The sequence below is a fragment of the Cyprinus carpio genome, chromosome A14, assembly GCF_018340385.1.
Source record: "Cyprinus carpio isolate SPL01 chromosome A14, ASM1834038v1, whole genome shotgun sequence".
Classification (NCBI taxonomy): domain Eukaryota; kingdom Metazoa; phylum Chordata; class Actinopteri; order Cypriniformes; family Cyprinidae; genus Cyprinus; species Cyprinus carpio.
Window position 1 is genome coordinate 20226445 of NC_056585.1, and position 19474 is coordinate 20245918.

The following is a 19474-nucleotide window of genomic DNA, read 5'->3' on the forward strand; positions in this document are numbered from 1 at the left end:
TTTCCTTTCTTTTTTTTTAGCAGTGAAAATAAGCCATGCAAAACATACAATGCAAACTAAACTCTTACAACAATCACTCTCCTACGACCATTTTATTTTTATTTTTATTATTGGATATTGTTTTATTTGGCTTTGTCAGTTATTCCACCTTGTGTACCTAATGTACAGATGTGGTGGTAATATATATATATATATATATATATATATATATATATATATATATATATATATATATATATATATATATATATATATATAGTACAGGTCAAAAGTTTGGAAACATTACTATTTTTAATGTTTTTGAAAGAAGTTTCTTCTGCTCATCAAGCCTGCATTTATTTGATCAAATACAGAAAAAAAATGTAATATTGTGATATATTATTACAATTTTAAATAATTGCTTTTACATTTATTATACTTTAAATTATCATTTATTTCTGTGATGCAAAGCTGAATTTTAGGATCATTATCACATGATCCTTTAGAAATCATTCTAATATGATGATTCATTATCAAAGTTGGAAACAGTTCTGCTGCTTAATATTTTTTCAGAACATGTGATACTTTTTTAGAATACTTTGATGAATAAAAAGTAAAAAAAAGAAAAAAAAAAAAAAAAAGGAGGCTGGAGTAATGATGCTGAAAATTCAGCTTTGCATCACAGGAATAATTTTTTTTTTTTTAAAGTATATTCAAATAGAAAACTATTATTTAAGTTGTAATGTAAATAATATTTCACAATATTTCAGTTTTTTCTGTATTTTTGATCAACTAAATGCAGGCTTGATGAGCAGAAGAGACTTCTTTCAAAAACATTAAAAATAGTAATGTTTCCAAACTTTTGACCTGTACTATATATATATATAAAGTATATAAAGTTATATAAAGTATAAATTTTTTGTATAAATACATGTAACACATAGTGCCACTTTATCAATGTTTAATCTAAACTGATTGACAGTGTGCCTGCTAGTGGGGAAATACCAGTTTACCAATGAATGTTTGCAAAAAGCAAATAAAGTTTGCCCTTTGTTCTTCTTAAATAAATAAATGATAAAATCACAACACTTTTGAATCACTAAATGTGGGAAACCAAGTGAACAAAATATAGTTATTAGGAATGTCATTAGACGTTTCAGTAATAAGTAAGAGTTTGTGGAGCGTGTCTAAAGAGTGTAATGTATCATTAAAGTAGCTAGAAGTCGAAAAATAAACCACTGAATTATTGCAGTCTGATTGCAAATAAACCACAGCACAGAATCAGTTCAGCTTTCAGCTGTTATGGCCAGCTATTTCATGTTTCTCCTTTTCTGTTTCTGCTTTCTTCAACAGTGACGGGACAAAGCAAAAATCAAGTAGAAAGATGGTTCAAACACAAAGGAAGAGGAAGAATAAAATCAAAGGACCGTGTGCTGTTGCGAGTCAATCTAGGGCACATTAATTGTGTTCTTACAAACCAGACATACTCTTTTGTGTGTGAATATATGAATATAATGAATTATTATCATTATTATATTATTAATATAATAATGCACACTTTTGTATTCACCTGTTTTTCAGTATTGTAACAAACAAATAATAATAAAATAAAAATGTTCTTACGCTGCGCACAATTTCCACATTAATAGTTTGCATTCTGAACCTGAGTAGGCTAAGAGATTGACAAAGAAATTTACTGTCATACTGGCCATGAACTTTACAACCATTTACATTTCTAGCCTGTTTGTAATCAATGGTGGGTACTGAAACAAAGACTTTATTTCTGGATGGATTGTAAAAATGGATCATATTCAATAAGACATAGGTCAGTATGTAACACGTGCGTATCGTATGATGAAGAGAGTCAGGCGAAAATCCAAAAAGGTAGGTTTTAATGATAATAAGGGCAAAGCACAAACACATACATAACTTAATTTGACTTAACACATTGATACTTTAAGGACCGACAAACTGAACTAAACAGACCGGGTTTTTAAACACAAAGGAAGTAATCAGAAGAATAGAAACAGGTGGGGAGTAATCAGTTAACTAAATAAGAAAAGGAAAATGACCAAATAAGGAAAACTCAAAAGAAACAGGAGAATAGGAGGCCATGACTGTGACAAGTACGTTGCAGTTAAAGTAAAAGAGTATTATTCATTTTGTGGAAATTTAATCATCTTCTTTTTAAGCAAATCTGCATGTTTTATAGAAATCTGTCATAAACACATCTTCAGTCCAATCAGGCTAATATCCACTTTTTCAAATTCTCTATATTTTTCTTTTCTTTAAAACTGACTCTTGGTAAATCCATTTTTCAAAGAAAACTAGTGGCAAGCAAAAGAGTGTTACAATTTTTATCCTTTGTAAATAAAGTTATTATATACATACATTTTTCTCACCACATGTCAAGAAAGTGTACATGTAACAGAATCACTTTCAAAGTAAATTCCAAATTTTCCACATAACTTTGTGGAAATTGCCACAATTTCACAAGCAGTATTGATCACCCATAATGATACATAATATATCATATCTATACCATTTTATGAAGAAGGAAGGGATTAACATCACTATTAAATACATAAAAATGCTTATACATAATACATAAATACATACATTAAAAAAAACATTCTTTGGGGCAAAAATGAATCCCATTGACATACCACTCACTTGAAAAGACTACTGATATCCAAAGTTAGTAACAAATATATATATACATCACACAGAAAAATAAAATAAAAATTTAATAACAAATCAATAAAAAATAATATGTTTTAGATCATCATGCACATAGACTGGTATGTCATACACAGGTATATGAAATACTGTAATCAAATATTTATAATGTGGGATTTAGTTTTTCAGTTCTCATATCAAGTCATATTAAGGTGTTTCTGTTTGTTTAATGTATATAGAATGAGCATTTTCAGATATGACTGTGACAAGTCAATTACGCTACATAATCATGAAATATTGTGACATCATTCCATTTAATTTTGATTTTGACAGGCAATGGGAAAGAGGAATACTTTTCAAGCAAATCATTTTACAAAACTAAATTTTACATTATAAAACAATAAACTGTTCAAATATATATTCAAATTTTTGGTTGTCATGCACATAGTTAATGTGAGGAATTAACAGCACAAAGCAATCATCAGATCTTGACATAAGAAACATGGATGTGGATTTGATGTGGCATCATATGACCCCCTTAATATCTCCTCATGCCAGTTTTCCCTGTGCAAACTAAACTAATTTTAGGTTATATACACGGATAGGCAGACTGACAGATGGGTGGACAGACAGCTCTATATGGTAATCATTCAATATTCCCTAGAATGTTTGAGTTATATAACAAGATATCTTATGATTTGTGTGCCTGTCATGTTAACCTCATGATCAAGCTGTTCCTTCAGTCCTGCTTATCTATGATAGTAAGGTCATCTTTGTCCTAGATTCTGAGGAGGATTCTGAATCAGACCAAGAGCATCTGAGGGTCTCCCATAACTTCTTTCGGAAATCCTTAGACACATAATAAAAGATGAAAGGATCGAAGCAGCTGTTGAAGGTGCTGAAAGACAAAGTGATCTGGTATGGAACATAAAGGTCAAAGTCTGATTTCGAGTAATGCAAAAGCAAGAGAATGTTATTAGGCAATAAGCAAATCACAAAAACAATTAACATCAGTACAGTCACTCTAATTGCATAAGCAAAACGTTGCCCTTCAGCCATAAGGGTACGTAACACTGCAGAGTAGCAGAACAGCATAACCAGCAGTGGAAGCAGGAAACAAAGGAAGAAGAGAGTAGTAAAGTATGGCAATAAGTATTTTTTATGCTGTTCTATTGGTAGTACATCATGGCAAGTTGTTATAGGAGAGTTGGTAATCTTATAGGATTGTTGTGTGGCTAAGAAGGGCACAACAGCAGCTAAAACCACTATCCAAACCAAAACACTCATATAGACAGAATTCTTGTTACTTCTAAGCATTTTGGCACCAAAAGGGTGAACAAGAGCTACATAGCGATCCATTGCGATCAGTGCCAAACAAACCACTGAGCCGTACATGTTTCCATAGAAGAGCCCAATTACAACACGACAGAATGGTTCTCCAAATGTCCAGTTGTTGCCCATGAAGTGGTAGACGATACGGAAGGGGAGCACCAGCAGTAGCAGAAGATCGTAGATGGTGAGGTTGATCAGCAGAATGGTGGATGGGAGCTTCTTAGTTTGCAAGAGCAGCACCCAGAGGGCCAACAAGTTTGTGGGAAGCCCAATGAAAAAGGCGAGGAAGTAGAGAAGAGGAACCACTAGTGTAAAGCTGTAGCTCTGCATCTGCTCCTTATACTTGTCTGGAATAGAATCGTTAATCAGAGGAAAGGTCCGATCAACTAAGAGAAGGAAAGACAAATTTGTCAGTCTTATTTATACCTTGTTACTTTTCCTAAGAATGGCAGAATAGACTTATTCATTCAATCACAACGTAGGACCACCCAGAAAGCAATCAAAAACTATTAGTTACTGAATGCTATTTTCTTTGTGCTTGAAAAATTATTCAAGTCAGATTGACAATGAAATGAAAATTCTCTCATCATTTTCTCATCATAACTAATCATTTACTGCAGGGGTCGGCAACTTTTTGGATATGAAGTGCCATTTTTAATTTTTCTAGTTAACCACTGTGCCAATAAAACCCATTGCAGCCCCCTCCACTTTTTTATATAGTACATAAAGATTTTTTAACGTTCAGATAAAAATCTGTATTTGATTATTTTATTAATAGTGCAAAATATTAAATATTTCTAACCAATTTTTCGCAAATTGTTTTTTAAACTTTAAAGTTTCTTTATTTTAAATTAAATTAGACCACTTTATGTGTGTGTGACAAGGCACATTGTGCATTTAAACTGTTCAGTTTAATCACCGTTCTATATTAATCTGCTGCTTTAATTGACGGTCTCATACACACACACACACACACACACACACACTCGCACACACAGATATTGTAGATCGCCCTGGCCACATAAAGACCATTCAGGAGCACAGAACTTGTCATCATCGCTGCCCAGCGACCTTCATTAATAAAACAGCATCGATACTGAAGTACTACTTTATATTTCTCTGCAAGATGGGGGTAAAATCGATTCGAGTGTGTGAGTTACTGTGTCTCTCTCAATCAGTGAAGCTGAGTTTAGTTAGTCTACTTTAGTTACAAATTTACTGGCACAGTGGTTAATCTGAAAAAATAAAAATGGAACTTCATGCCCATAAGGTAGACAACACCTGGTCTAAATGATGAGATGAAAATCTCTAAAAAATGCTGGGTTCTTTCAACCCAACTTTGGGTCAAATATGGACCAACCCAACTGTTGGGTTATTTTTTATTTTTTATTTTTATTATTTTGTTAAATTAGTCAATATTTGACCTAAAGTTGGGCTGAAACAACCCAGCATTTTTTTTTAGAGTGAAAGTTAAAGAGGAAAAATTCAGACATTTAAAAACCAATTATGACATAATAAAATTCATAATTATGACATATAAAGTTATGACAAAATGTCAGTCAACTTTTCAATGCTCTACAAAATTCAATGGTGATACAAAATGTATACTTTTTGTCTCTTAATTATGGCTTAATTATTTTTATGTCATAATTATGATTTTTATATAGCCTAATAATTTTGACTTCTTTGCTCATAATTAGGCTATGGATTTTTATTTCATAATTTCGACATTTAGCTCATAATTATGACTTAGCAAGCTATAACATAAATTCCGACTTTTTATCTCGTAGGCTACTTATGACTAGCCTATCTCACAATTGCTATTTTTTATGGCATAATTTTTTTTTTTATTATTATTTGGCGAAATGGCTTCCATAGGACACGATGATGAAATAATTTACATTTAAATGATTTACATTTACCCATTCTCTAAAAACGTATTATTTATTATTTCAAAAAGATCTGCTTTAGGACCAGGTCACGTTACCTGCCAGAATCAGACTGCCAGCAACATGACCTGCAGCCAGTTATGGATTGAACCCCTGATGATATGTATGCTTGCATTGCGTTAGAATGAATCTCATGTCTGTGCATGTTACAGCTCAGTGCCGCCCACACATTATATTAGAACTACCTTATGTGAAAATCAAGGGAGATTTACAGTTTAAGCAATAATTTATAACCTCTGATTCTGATAATAGCGCTTACTGTGCGTAGCCTATTATTTAGCTAGATTACTGTACGTGATTTTTATTTTTTTATTTTTCTGTTAGCCTATGTTTTTGACAAAAGGATGAATTTTTCATATGAAAACTAGAGAAACATACACTTAAAACTGGATACTGGTGTTAACCTTAAAGTTATAAATATAATGAGAATCAATACTTACTTTTTCTGATTGACTTGTTGTTTGAGCTGTTCACTTCTGAAGTTGATGAAACGTGAAGAAAAATGAGGAGACAGAAAAAATGCACTGGAGTAAATACAAAAAATGTCATGGCGCTGAAACTTCAGTCTCTTTAAATAAAAGTAGACTATTTTTAAAAGTTTTGAAGGTGAAATCTCTCCCTGTCTAGATTATTTCCTTGCTGTGTGCTATTCAAAGGTTTTTCAGGTTGTTGAAGACTGCGCTTCTTTACCGTTTATCCTCTATTATTCCGCTTAGCGTTTGTCTCTTGGCATATTAAACAGATGGTCGTTATAATAGTTTTCTTATCTTGGGTGATTTCTCATTCCGCCCCCTCGTGAGTTTAGACCAATCAATGAGTCTCTCTTGACTGTTTCTCTCCCTTTGTCTGTGGAAACAGATTTGAGTCGCTGTCTCACTGTTTACATATTTCTCTCCTAATTTAGGATACTTCATATGGGTATAATTCAGGTTGTTTGAAATTATAATAATCATATCAAAATATTATGATAAAATAACTGGCTACTTTTTTTGTATATGGTCAGTGTTGGAATTAAAAAGCCAAATAATTTACGGTGAGAGATGCCGGAGATGTTTAGTTATGTTTATTAGTAATGATTTTTGTATAGGCCTATAACATATAATTTGTGCCTGCATTTATATTTAAGGTATTTAGTGGACAATGTTACTGTAACACAGCCTAATAACATTCTGGAATGTCTCATAACTGCACCTATTTACCAAAGAGGAAGAGATAGGATAGGGAGGAAATGAAAGTTGGAAAATGTTGGTTGCTGTTTGGACAAAACAAGTGCTTTTCACACAACAAGCATTGCCTTTTCTATAGTTCTTAAAAAAAAAAAAAACATACATTACGCTACATTATACACACATACACACACAGAGAGAGTCTGAGAGTAGAAAAAGGAATTATTTTCAGTTAGTCATCTGTTAGATTCAGCTTTCCACTGTATCATGTCTGTGCATGTCATGTGGTGTTTCATGACTGTGCATGCATCCGCTCCTGGTCACTATCCCAGTTTTGCATTCCATCTGCCCCGCATTGTTCTCAAGTTGTAATAAGTATGTAAATTAGAGTGACTGAAACATTTTGTTAAATACAACATTTTTAAGAATATACAATGCCCTTGGTATTGGCACCCTTGGTAAATTTGAGCAAAGGTGGCTGTAAAAATAAATCTGCACGGTTTATCCCTTTGATCTTTCATTAAAAAATTCTAATCTAATCCATTGAAGTAAAACAATGGAAAGTGGGGAGAAAATCTCATTATGAAATAAATGTTTTTATCTAGTTCACGTTGGCCACAATTATTGGCAACCATTTATTGCATTTATTTTCTCAAGATAACAACTCTGAGTTCCCTTTCGAAAGGGAACTCCACGCTGCGTCCTCTAGAGGGCGCTATGGGAACGCTGTCAGCGTTGCCAGTGCCTGAAGCATGAATGAAAAAACGACAATGAACTTGACATTGGCAGGCGGATGCCTATGACGTAAGCTAATGAGCGACTGCGGATATAAAACGGCACTTGTAGAACGCATCACCCTCTCTTTTTTGTCTTCAAGCCTTGTGTACTAAGCATGTGCGTTTGACTCACGAGGGAGTAGGATGCGCTCACTGTTGCATTCGCGGAACTACTAGAGCAGAGGTCTGTACTCAAGTTTTTTGCCAGCGTTTGCACGAGCGCGTTCGCCTCTCGGTGGAGTTGAACAAGCTTAATGCGATGCATTCGCAGCGGTTTCTGTTCTCGCCTGATTCTTGAGGGAATTAAGTGTTTGATCAGAATGTACGGCTCTCAGGGGAGATAGCCACGCTGCGAGAGGTGATTGCATTGAGAATGCCTGATTCTTTTGAAAATTTAGCGCCTCTCCCCCGTGTTTCGGGTCTTGTGGCTGCTGAGGAGGTTGATCAGGCCGATCACGTGTATTGTAGGCGGGGCATGGAAGGAATCTGACGTAGAATGCTTTTTTTCTTCCAGAATTCCTTTTGTATAGATTTTTAGAATAGGAACGGTGTATAATGTGGGTTATCTACATTTTTGGTGAAGGAGGCTCCTGACTTTAAAAAAAAAAAAAAAAAAGGCAAGTTTTTTTTGAGTGGTTAGGCTCTTGTTTGAGCCTCCTCTGAGCCTCCTCATCTTCTCAGCCCAGGTGTGAGGCTCTCTGTGAGCCTCCCTGATCAGCGGTTCTTTAGGGGGCTAGGCTGAGATCACAGTTCCTGGTTCTATCAACGGAGCTCTGTGGAGCCGCTTAGACAGAACTGGTATGTAGGCTCTATGTGAGCCTCACTAACTGCGTCTAGCATTGAGTAGTCAGGTCCTCTCTCGTTTAGAGAAACGTTACGTTGAGACCTCCACTCTTAAGAGCTCCTCAACTAGGTGGGTGTTGGTAGGCTTCCTCTCGTTTAAGAGTGTTGTCCTGCTGAAGCCTCCGCTCTCCATAGCTCCGCTTAGAAAGCACTATTGGTTTGTAGGCTCCTTTTTTGTGAGCCTCACTAACTGTCTTTAGCTCTGAGTGTTGTCAGGCCTCCTCTCGCTCCTGAGGGTCGTCATGCTGAGGCCTCCACTCTTAAGAGCTTCTCTAAGAGGGTTGAGTGCTTGGTTTCCTCTCGTTTTAGAGTGTCATCCTGCTGAAGCTTTCACTCTTAAGAGCTCCGTTATGGGCAGTGATTGAGTTTGTAGGCTCTTTCTTTGAGCCTCGCTTACTGCCTCCGACGCTGAGTGTAGCCAGGTCTCCTCTCGCTTTAGAGAGTCGTTATGCTGAGACCTCCACTCTTAGGTGCTCCCCTGCCAGGGTTGAGCGTTGTAGGTTTCCTCTCGTTTTAGAGAGTCATTCTGCTGAAGCCTCTGCTCCCCAGAGCTCCGCCTAGGCAGTATAGTGGTGTAGGCTCTTCTACTGAGCCTCACTAACTGCCTTGACGCTGAGTGTGGCTAGGTCTCCTCCTCTCGTTTAGAGAGTCGTTATGCTGAGGCCTTCACTCTTAAGAGCTCAAACTAGGATTGAGTGTGTAGGTTTCCTCTCATTTAAGAGAGTCATTCTGCTGAAGCTTCCACTCTCCATAGCGCCGCTTGGACAGTAATATTGGTTGGTAGGCTCCTCTTCTTTGGGGAGCCTCGCTAACTGTCTCTAGCGCTGAGTGTAGTCAGGTCTCCTCTCGTTTTAGAGAGTTGTCATGCTGAGGCCTCCACTCTTAAGAGCTTCTCTAAGATGGTTGAGTGTTAGGCTTCCTCTCTTTTAAGAGAGTCATCCTGCTGAAGCCTTCGCTCTTTAGATCTCTGTCAGGGGCAGTGATATGAGTTTGTAGGCTCTTTTTTGAGCCTCGCTTACTGCCTCTGGCGCTGAGTGTAGCCAGGTCTCCTCTCGCTTTAGAGAGTCTTTATGTTGAGGCCTCCACTCTTAAGAGCTCCCCTGCCAGGGTTGAGCGTTATGGGTTTCCTTTCGCTTTAGAGAGTCATTCTGCTGAATCCTCCGCTCCCCAGAGCTCCGCCTAGACAGTAGAGGGGTGTAGGCTCTTCTACTGAACCTCACTAACTGCCTTGACGCTGAGTGTGGCTAGGTCTCCTCTAGCTTTAGAGAGTCGTCATGCTGAGGCCTCCACTCTTAAGAGCTTCTCTGAGAGGGTTGAGCGTTAGGCTTCCTCTCGTTTAAGAGAGTCATCCTGCTGAAGCCTTCGCTCTTCAGAGCTCCGCCTAGGCAGTAGAGACCTCACTACTGCCTTTGAGGTTGAGTGTGGCTAGGCTGAGGCTTCCACTCTTAAGAGCTACCCTACCAGGATTGAGCATGGTAGGTTTCCTCTCATGTAGAGAGTCATTCTGCTGGAGTCTACGCTCTCCTTAGCTCCGCTCGGACTGTAATATTGGTAGGTAGGCTCTTCTTTTGTGAGCCTTGCCAACTGTCTTTAGCGTTGAGTGTTGTCAGGCCGCCTCTCACTCTAGAGAGTTGTCATGCTCAGGCCTCCACTTTTAAGAGCTTCTCTAAGAGGGTTGAGCATGGTAGGCTTCTTCTCATTTTGAGAGTCATTCTGCTGGAGCCGCCGCTCCCCAGAGCTCTGCTAAAACAGTACTATTGGTATGTAGGCTCCTTTTTCTGTGAGCCTCGCTTGACTGTCTTTACCACTGAGTGTTGTCAGGCTGTTATGCTGAGGCCTCCACTCTTAAGAGCTCCCCTGCAGGGTTGAGCGTCGTAGGTTTCCTCTCATTTCAGAGAGGGAGAGAGAGGCCTCATCTTGCTGAAGCCTCCGCTCCCCAGAGCTCCGCCTAGGCAGTAGTCACTACCTGCCGCTGGCGTGGAGTGTAGCTGGGTCTCCTCTCGCTTTAGAGATTCGTAAATACTGAGACCTCCACTCTTAGAGCTCCAGACTTGGACGGTGAGTTAGTCTATGATGATTGAGCGTGAGCCTGCACGTAAAGCCTAGCGTTTCGCTAGTAGGGATGCTGTTCCTAAAGTCCTGACTTGGGGAAATGGTTACCTAGGCACTTTTCCCTCAGCATGGCGGTGTTGGTATACCGTTCCCATAGCGCCCTCTAGAGGACGCAGCGTGGAGTTCCCTTTCGAAAGGGAACGTCTCAGGTTACGCATGTAACCATGGTTCCCTGAGAATAGGGAACGAGACGCTGCGTCTCTGTGCCATGCTTCGGAATCATGCCGTGTCTCCTCAGACAAAAAAAAGAGGGTGATGCGTTCTACAAGTGCCGTTTTATATCCGCAGTCGCTCATTAGCTTACGTCATAGGCATCCGCCTGCCAATGTCAAGTTCATTGTCGTTTTTTCATTCATGCTTCAGGCACTGGCAACGCTGACAGCGTTCCCATAGCGCCCTCTAGAGGACGCAGCGTCTCGTTCCCTATTCTCAGGGAACCATGGTTACATGCGTAACCTGAGACGTTTTCTCCTATAATGACTGATGAGTTCAGAGAACACCTGACAAGAGATCAGAGACCATACAGAATCTCTCCAGATCCTTCAGATACCCAGCTCCATGTTAGTGCTTCTTCTCTTCAGTTCACCCAACTCATTTTCAGGTCAGGGAACTAGGACAGCCATGGCAAAAGGTTTGTTTGTTTATTGTTTTGTTTATTTATATTTGCACCTTAAAATACAAAATGACAGAAATAATAAGAACAAAACATAAAATATATGAACAAAACTGGGCTTATTTAACGCCTCTACCTATAGACATAATTACAATAAAATCAAAACGAAAAACATAGAAAATAAAAACATTATACTACATAAAAGTAACAACAAACTAGTGAGATACATATATCCATAACACACACACAAAACACACATACACATACATGTATACATACACATAACATCAACAAATATTAATGACGATTACAGTAATGAAAAAAATAAGCAAAAAATATGATCATTATGATTTAATCTCGTGCTCAGTGACAAATTTTTGTATTGAATTTGATGTTTGTTTCGAATCATTGTCCTGATGGAAGACTCAGCCATGGCCCATTATTAGATTTCTAACAGAGGCAGGTTTAATTTTTTTTTTTTTTCTCTTAGTATTTGATAGAATCCATGATGCCATATATGAACAGGATATCCAGGACGTCCATACATATAAGATCCAGCAGTATGGGCATGGGATACTTTTTATCCCATCTGGTGGGTTTGCTGCAAAGGGGCTTTTTTTTTTTTTTTAGTTTCATCCAACGGTTGAAGCCAGTCCTGTTTGAAGTTCCAGTCGTGTCTGACAACTGAATATGCTAGAGTTCGTTTTTGGATGAGCGAGGAGGATTTCTCTTTAAACCCTCCTGAATAACATGTGCTGACATAGGGGCTGTTTGATATATATTTTTAGGCTTTCTGACCCCAAGACTCAACTAATCTCTGCAATTCTCTATCTGTGATCCTTGGAAAGTGTTTGGCCACTCAAATTCTCCTCCTCACCATGCATTAGGACGATATAGACATACGTTCTCTTCCAGGCAGATTTGTAACATCTTTAGTTGATTGGAACTTCTTAATTATTGCCCTGATGGTGGAAGTGGGGATTTTCAATGCTTTAGCTCTTTTCTTATTTCTTTTGTGAAGCTTAAGAATCTTGTTCTGCACATCTGAACTATATTCCTTGCTTTTACTCCTTGTGGATGATTTAGCCTTTGTGTTCCTCATATTTATAAACCTGTGGAACAGGAAGTCATAGCTGGACAGTTTCATGCTCCTAGTCACCCTGGTTTGCTAATAATAATAATAATAATAATAATAATAATAATAATAATAATAATTAAATATGAATGGGAATATAGTTCAGAGATATTTTTTCTCGATTGTCTAGGGGTGCCAATAATTGTGGCCAACATGCATCGGAGAAAACATTTATTTCATATGTGATTTCTCCCCATTTTCAGTTGCTTTACTGGGCTGATAAGTATAATTGTTGTATCCTCTGAAGCTGAAGAAACATGAATAAGAATTAGTAAATATGGAAAGGGGGTAAAAATACCTGAATAATAATTTCCACCAAGTTAGTAATAAATAAACTTAAAATTAATAATTGAGGTTTAAAGTGAATGTATTTTAAGTTGGAGTGTTAAAACTTAATTAAACACATAACTGTATTTTGCCTTGTGTAATATTGTAATTTATTGTAATGTAGGACTATATGGTCTCCACTAGAGAGAGCCAAAGATCTGATGAGTTGTTGATATGGTTCAGCTAAAAACTGCTCTCTGTTATTATTAGGCTACACAAGAAATTTGCATATGATGAGTTCAAATAAATGTAAAAGTTAAAGGTAATTGTTTAAAGGTGAAAATATTTACAATAAAGAGAAAAATAATATAATATGGGATTCTTGTATCTCCTGCTGATGTTTGTCAAGATTCGGTAAGGACTTGTTTGCTATACTCTGCATTAAAAAAAGAAAAGAAAAGAAAAGAAAAGAAAAGAAAAGAAAAGAAAAGAAAAGAAAAGAAAAAAGACTCCTCATAGACTGTAAGCTAGATCTGCACCTTCGTACCATCTGGCTATACTGTACAGATGCAGCCAGGTGTGGCAAATGTTCTGCAGGCACCATAAATATAACTTATCCTATTTATTCACAAATTGTTCCCAGCTAAGTGAGTGCATTTTACTTAGATAACCAAATTAAACATCATGGATGTCTGCAAACAATTAACAAGTTACAGTTTAATATATAATGTGAATCAGTTGAGTAACTACATTGGTTAACATTTAGGCTAAATTTATTAATTTAGCAGACACTTTTATCCAAAGTGACTTACAAATGAGGAAGAAAAAAAGTGATTTGTCAATACACAAAAAAGTAACTATCTAAGATTAAATGCTGTAGAAGTAATTTCAGCATTCACTAATACATTTTTAAAATCGAAGATCAAATGCACTTTGAACATGAATAAACAGTGAAAATTTGCATTTCCACTGACTAACCCTGACAAAGATTATAAATACTGAAAGAGGTATTGCTAGTTTATGTTAGCTAATGTATTAACTAAGGTTAACAAACCTTATTGGAAAGTGTTACCATTATTTATTAAAAATTGGGATCTGGGTTTTCACATATGCAACCACTGACTTGTTTTAGAGACAGATTAAGTAGCCAACTTTTTTGCAGGCAACCAAATTTGGAAGTTTCATCTCTGTTATGGCAACATTGTGCTTTACATGCTTCTTTTCATAAGCATCGTCTTTCAGATAAGCAAACTGGAATAAAACAGCTCTGATCACTAGCAATAAATAGTAATAATAATAATAATAAAAACTCTAATAGCCTACATAAAATTCATCAATAACTCCTTGTAAACTGTAGACTCTTTAAATTTCCAACTAAACGACCACAAATGCTACCACTGGTATTAAATGAGTGATTAAGGCCCAGCATACGCATTTTGAGATGATGGTGATGTGGCCCCGTCCTTCCCTCCCACTGATCTGATCCCATCGTGCGGGAGACGCGCAGCTTCGCGCATGCGCACGCGCGTACGGCTCAGTATTGAGAACGAAAAAGGGCGAGCAGAACTCATCGGTCTGCCTATGGCCGAACGAGCCACGGCGCTGTGAAACATTGCAACAAAGAGAGAGTTTGACTGTAAATAATACAGGTGGAAACGACCAAGCAGGTATGATATCTCGTCATATCCTTTTTGAAGTAAATCAAAACCTCAGCTCGCGAGGAAAGGTGTTTTGTTGCATAGCAGCTGGTTGTCAGGGCTGATTGCACGAACAAAGCGTTCCTGACAGCAGAAGAGATACATTTGTTGCCTTTTAACAGTCGTTAAAAGCCAGTGTACTAGTAAAAGGACCTGTAGACAAGTCTAACCGCCTTTAATAAAATAAAACGGGGTCAATTATACGGACTCAAGCCTCTGGTGAAATACACGCGTTTTATCGTCATCGCAAAGTCAGTAACGTCGACAAATCTATTTAACGTTACCCTTTCTTTCTGTCTTTCTTTTAGGGGAAGCGACGCATGGCTCTTCTTATGAACGTTGTGGCTTGAGAGGAGGACAGTATGTTTACATGAGGGCTCTTGAGGCAGAGCGCTGACCGTTGAAAGATTCGCAGAGTCGGGTTGCGTTGATCGGTGAAGACATTGCCGAAGATGCTGAAGAGATTGGCCGCGCCGGCGTCATGCAGCAGCTGCCTTCTCGCCTTCCTCCTCGCCTTCGTCTCGCCCAGGTATACGCTGTCTATCGGTGCCGACAAAACTGTGGTGAACAAGGAGGATTATTATAGCGCCACGGTCAACGCCACCGTTTTGGACCATAAAGGCAATCCTCAACAGATGGTGACGAAGAATGACGGGCGGTACGGGCAGAATTCCCCTAAAACAGAGGCGAAGGGGATCGTGATTGCACCTGCTACTGTTAATGGGGGTGAGTTTGGATGTAGATTGATATTTTGAAAAGGTGTGCGAAAATATTTCATCAGAACAGATCCTTTACAGCTCTTAATGTATCAATAACTCTCTTAATAACCCTGTTGAGGAAAAAGGCATATTGAAGCAGTCTTAAGATGGTTTGCAGGTCCTCGCTGGTCTCCTGGGTGGACTGGTCTTCAGCTGGTTTAGCTATGCAGCCAAATGGACTTAAAGCTGGACCTGCTGAAAAAAAAGCCCTTGTGAAACCAGTACGGTCAGGCTGACCTACCAGCTAAAACCATTTTAGGACAATTTTTTTTCTCTTTTATTATATATATATATATATATATATATATATATATATATATATATATATATATATATTAATAGTCCATCTTGGGCTATTAAATTACCAGCTAGTGACTATTGAAACCTTGTCTGGGACTTTGCCCAAAAATTTATGGATATTGTATTTTTGTCTACATAGTGAACCCTAATATATTTTAAGGTGTTTTTGTTTTTCTGTCACATTTGCAAACATGTTAAAATCCACCATGCTTTATGAAAGAACAATTTTGAAAGTCAATTTAGGAAAGTGTGGGTTTGTAGATCAGAAACTTCCTGTGACATTTGGTATTTTCACATGACTGTTATGTAATTTCCTTGTTGTGCCCAAAGAAAGGAGAAAACTGATGTTGAATATTTCTTACATTTTAAATCTTCAGAAAAAGTCTACTGGTCATTCAGTGGAGTTTTTTCATTTTTCTTACAGTGGATACTGACAGTTGCTTTTTGTATGTTTGAGACCTTGTGGATAGTCAGGTACCCTGCCATTGACTGATTCTCTTGCAATGACTCAGTAAAAAGAACTGTACACCCTTCATACTATACACTTGCATAACCTCCCCTGAAGAGCCCTTACACCACTGTGTGCTCTAAGTCAGTGACGTACAGGATAAAGGACACAAGTGTTGCTTGCTTTGTTTGCAATAACAGACATACCATCCCTTGCTCTCCTTAGCAGCTCTTGTGTCTCAGAGCATATGTAAGGTGGCCCGCTCGACGCCAACCAGTGTTGCTCAATTGCTTAGCAAACTTGTGTTTAATCCCAGAACCATGCATGCTGTTTAAGCCCAAAAGTTGCACTTTGCATTGCCATGGCTGCTGTCTGTGGCTGTCTTTATCAGTATCACATTTCTTTTTTAGCTGACACATTTTGGCAAATTCAACTCCATTAGCCACACTTGTTATTCAAAATTTTGCTGAATCATTTAGTTTTTGCTAGATCCTCCTGTAAGTATTGAATGGCTTGAGGGAAGTGCAGTATCTATAATCATTTTTAGGCTGGCTGGTGTCATCTTCCAGTGTTCAGATGTACAGTATATATCTCCCTCTCCCTCCTTATACCAGTTGTTCTTTTTTACCCTGCTTGTTCAAGTTTCAGGATGCTCAGATCTCACTAGAAATTCTTGAGACAGAGATTCTCTGTAAGTCAATTATTAATCAATATTTATAGCACCATTAGAATGCTTCACTGCAGATTTTGAGTTCTGTTTTCAAGGCTTGTTTTTGATGAGTTCAGCAGGGCAGTTTTCTGTCATGTGTCAATTCCTCATTGTACCAATTTTAGCTTACATGCTGTTCTATTTAACCTAGTGTGTTGAATTGACCTGAGGCAGTTGTCTGACCTACTGGTCATTATGCCAGTGAACCCAGTGGAGGTCATTAATCCTGATCCTCTCAGGAGCTGGAACAGGGACACTGGGCTCTATATTTAATGTGAAATATGTTCTCAAGGACATTAGCACATCCATTCCCCCGTTTGCAGTGAGGAAAGATACTACTTCCCAAAAAGACAATAGCTAAAGAAGACATTCTATCATTTAAAAAAGCACAGTTAATCTAAAGCTATAATAACTTAAAGTTATTCTGCTTATTTTATTGCCATCTGAAGCAAAGTAATGATTCTTAGCAGAAGATTGTGTAAAAAGAGACCAGAGTCCTGTCATAAAGCAGTAACACCCACTTTACTCTAATCTCTTTCTCAGGTTAGGATGCTCTCTCTCTCTCTCCCTGCCTCTCTCTGATGATGGCTGCATTTGTAATTTCACTATATAATCATTCCTGAGTGGTTCAGTACTACTGATCAGCTGACCAGGACTTTTCTCCCAAAGGAAGGAAGGAATGTTTGGGATGTTATTGCTCTCAGCTGCATAGATTTAAAGAGAAAGGAGTTTGGGGTTGGGTTTAAAGCTTGTCTTTTTTGTCACATAGTCTTTCGGAGTGTTAAATAACACTCATTAAACTGTTCACAATTCTACACAGTGGGCACTGTGGTAACTAATAATGTGGATACAGTTTAAAATTACCTGTGTTTAATACGGAAAAATATATGGAAATGAGAAATGGAATTGAGAAACTCGAAATCACCATGAAATCAAAATTGACCAATATTATTTTTTTTTACTGGAATATTTATTATAAATGATTCATATGTGCACTGCACATCTATATATATATATATATATATATATATATATATATATATATATATATATATATATATATATATATATATATATAATTTCTTCCTTTTTTTAAATTAATGTGCCCTTGTAATCTTTAAGAAGCCACATCATCTCACAGAAGGATTTATTTCAAACACTTGAATTATTTCAAACACTCGACTTACATTATGAAGTGAGTTTTGAGAAAAAACATGTTATTAAATGTGGTATTTTCATGTGCTCTCAGATGGAGCAGCATTTACTACACAGAGCCATAGTTTACTGGGAAGATATGAAAACAGCTGTCATTATCGCAAATGATTTTTTTTTTATTTCATAATCGTCTGCGATTATGAACACGATTTTGCATAGCTTTTCAGAGAACTACGGCTCTGTGTAGTAAATGCTGCTCCACCTGAAAGCAGGTGATGGAGATTTACTACTAATCACAGAACCAACTTTACTGACAAAATGTGCATGACAATCGTGATTAATCGCATTTGATTAATCGTGCAGCCCTAATATTAACCTGTTAGCCAGCACCCCCCATTATGGGACTCACAGCTGAAAGTGCCCTATAAAATTGTAACAGTTACTTACTTCAGTGCGTTACACACAAAGTTTTGGGCTTTACTTTTCATCATCCAGAGTTGCTAATGCTCAAAAAGATTAAAAGTTATAGACACTGAAGTGCCTTGAAAATAATTGTACCACACTGAATTTTTTTATTTTTATTTCATATAAATATACATGAAATCAGTCCAGGAGCAATCTAGAAAAGTAATGGGTTGAAAGTCACATTGCTGGAACTATTTTTCTAATACTTTGTCTAGCCCCCCACCCCCCCCATACCCCCCCCACCCCCCAATATAAAAAAATATTTTAATGTATTGAAGGGGTTTACAAACTATTTTAGTCACTTCTCCAGGCCCCAAAAATACCCTTAGACTCCAGAGGATAGACAGAATCTTAGAAATCATAGAAGGGATTTATTTGAGCACTAGAAAAATACAATAAGAATAATTTGAGTAATAAAAATAAGGAAAATAAAAAAATAATTAACTATGTATGTCAATTACAGTACATCCTGAGATTGCTAGAAATTCAACATTTACAATGATTTCTGCTCATATAGTCAATTATCACGTGCTGATGGCCAGTTATAGAGATGATAATCATACAGATGTGCCATAAAGTCAATAATGACACTCTGTTCATATAGACGGCGTTCACATTGATAGCTGTGATTACACAGTAATAGCATGATGATTTGCACTCAAACAGATGGTAATCATGCAGATACAGTCACATTCCTCACAAAACACAATCACACATGTATGAAAAATGTTGAAAAGGAAAAAAAAGAAAGTTTTATTTGTGCAAAAGCCGATCACTAAATTACGCCCCCATCAGATGACAGGTGCGTCACAGCGAGCATCACGAGAGGGCACCAGAATCAAAACAATCTTCCGCCTATCTTTGACTTTTTTTTGTGGATCATCTCATTCTATTTGTGACTCTGTATGCTACAAAACCATGCTGGTTTTTACTACCAAGATGCAGTTTTCTGAGTTTGAGTGACGGACACAAACAATATTGTACCTGAAGAACTGAGATGTAAACAAATGAATCATCTCGGTTACGTATGTAACCACAGTTCCCTGAATAGGGAACGAGATGCTGCGGTGACGTCACCGTATGGGAACACC

The 19474-nt window shown here is 37.4% G+C and overlaps 2 protein-coding genes across 3 annotated transcripts in view; one reads left to right on the top strand and one right to left on the bottom strand.

The window, feature by feature from the left end:
* Positions 1-1854: 1854 nt before the first annotated feature.
* Positions 1855-6717, bottom strand: LOC109080376 (proteinase-activated receptor 4-like). The gene is made up of 2 exons (XM_019095440.2): positions 6380-6717; positions 1855-4376 (listed from the first exon to the last, which is right to left on the bottom strand). The coding sequence occupies exons 1-2, from the start codon at positions 6486-6488 to the stop codon at positions 3412-3414; spliced, it is 1074 nt and encodes a 357-aa protein (XP_018950985.1). The 5' UTR covers positions 6489-6717; the 3' UTR covers positions 1855-3411.
* A 7612-nt stretch (positions 6718-14329) lies between these two features.
* The window catches only part of LOC109094641 (E3 ubiquitin-protein ligase RNF130-like), a 47604-nt gene continuing 42459 nt past the window's right edge, over positions 14330-19474 (top strand). The window contains exons 1-2 of one of the 2 annotated variants that reach the window (XM_042770172.1): positions 14330-14518; positions 14857-15274. In XM_042770172.1, the coding sequence (XP_042626106.1) occupies positions 15001-15274 (274 nt within the window). In that variant the 5' untranslated portion in view covers positions 14330-14518; positions 14857-15000. The remainder of the gene's footprint in view (positions 14519-14856; positions 15275-19474) is intronic. The other variant, XM_042770173.1, reaches the window with a different exon arrangement.

Bases quoted from the DNA above. Each gene is read 5' to 3' on its own strand.
- LOC109080376 (XM_019095440.2), bottom strand. From the start codon at position 6,488: ATGACATTTTTTGTATTTACTCCAGTGCATTTTTTCTGTCTCCTCATT. The intron at 4,377-6,379 runs GTAAGTATTGAT...TCCTTCTCTTAG, and splicing joins CAACAAGTCAATCAGAAAAA to TTGATCGGACCTTTCCTCTG.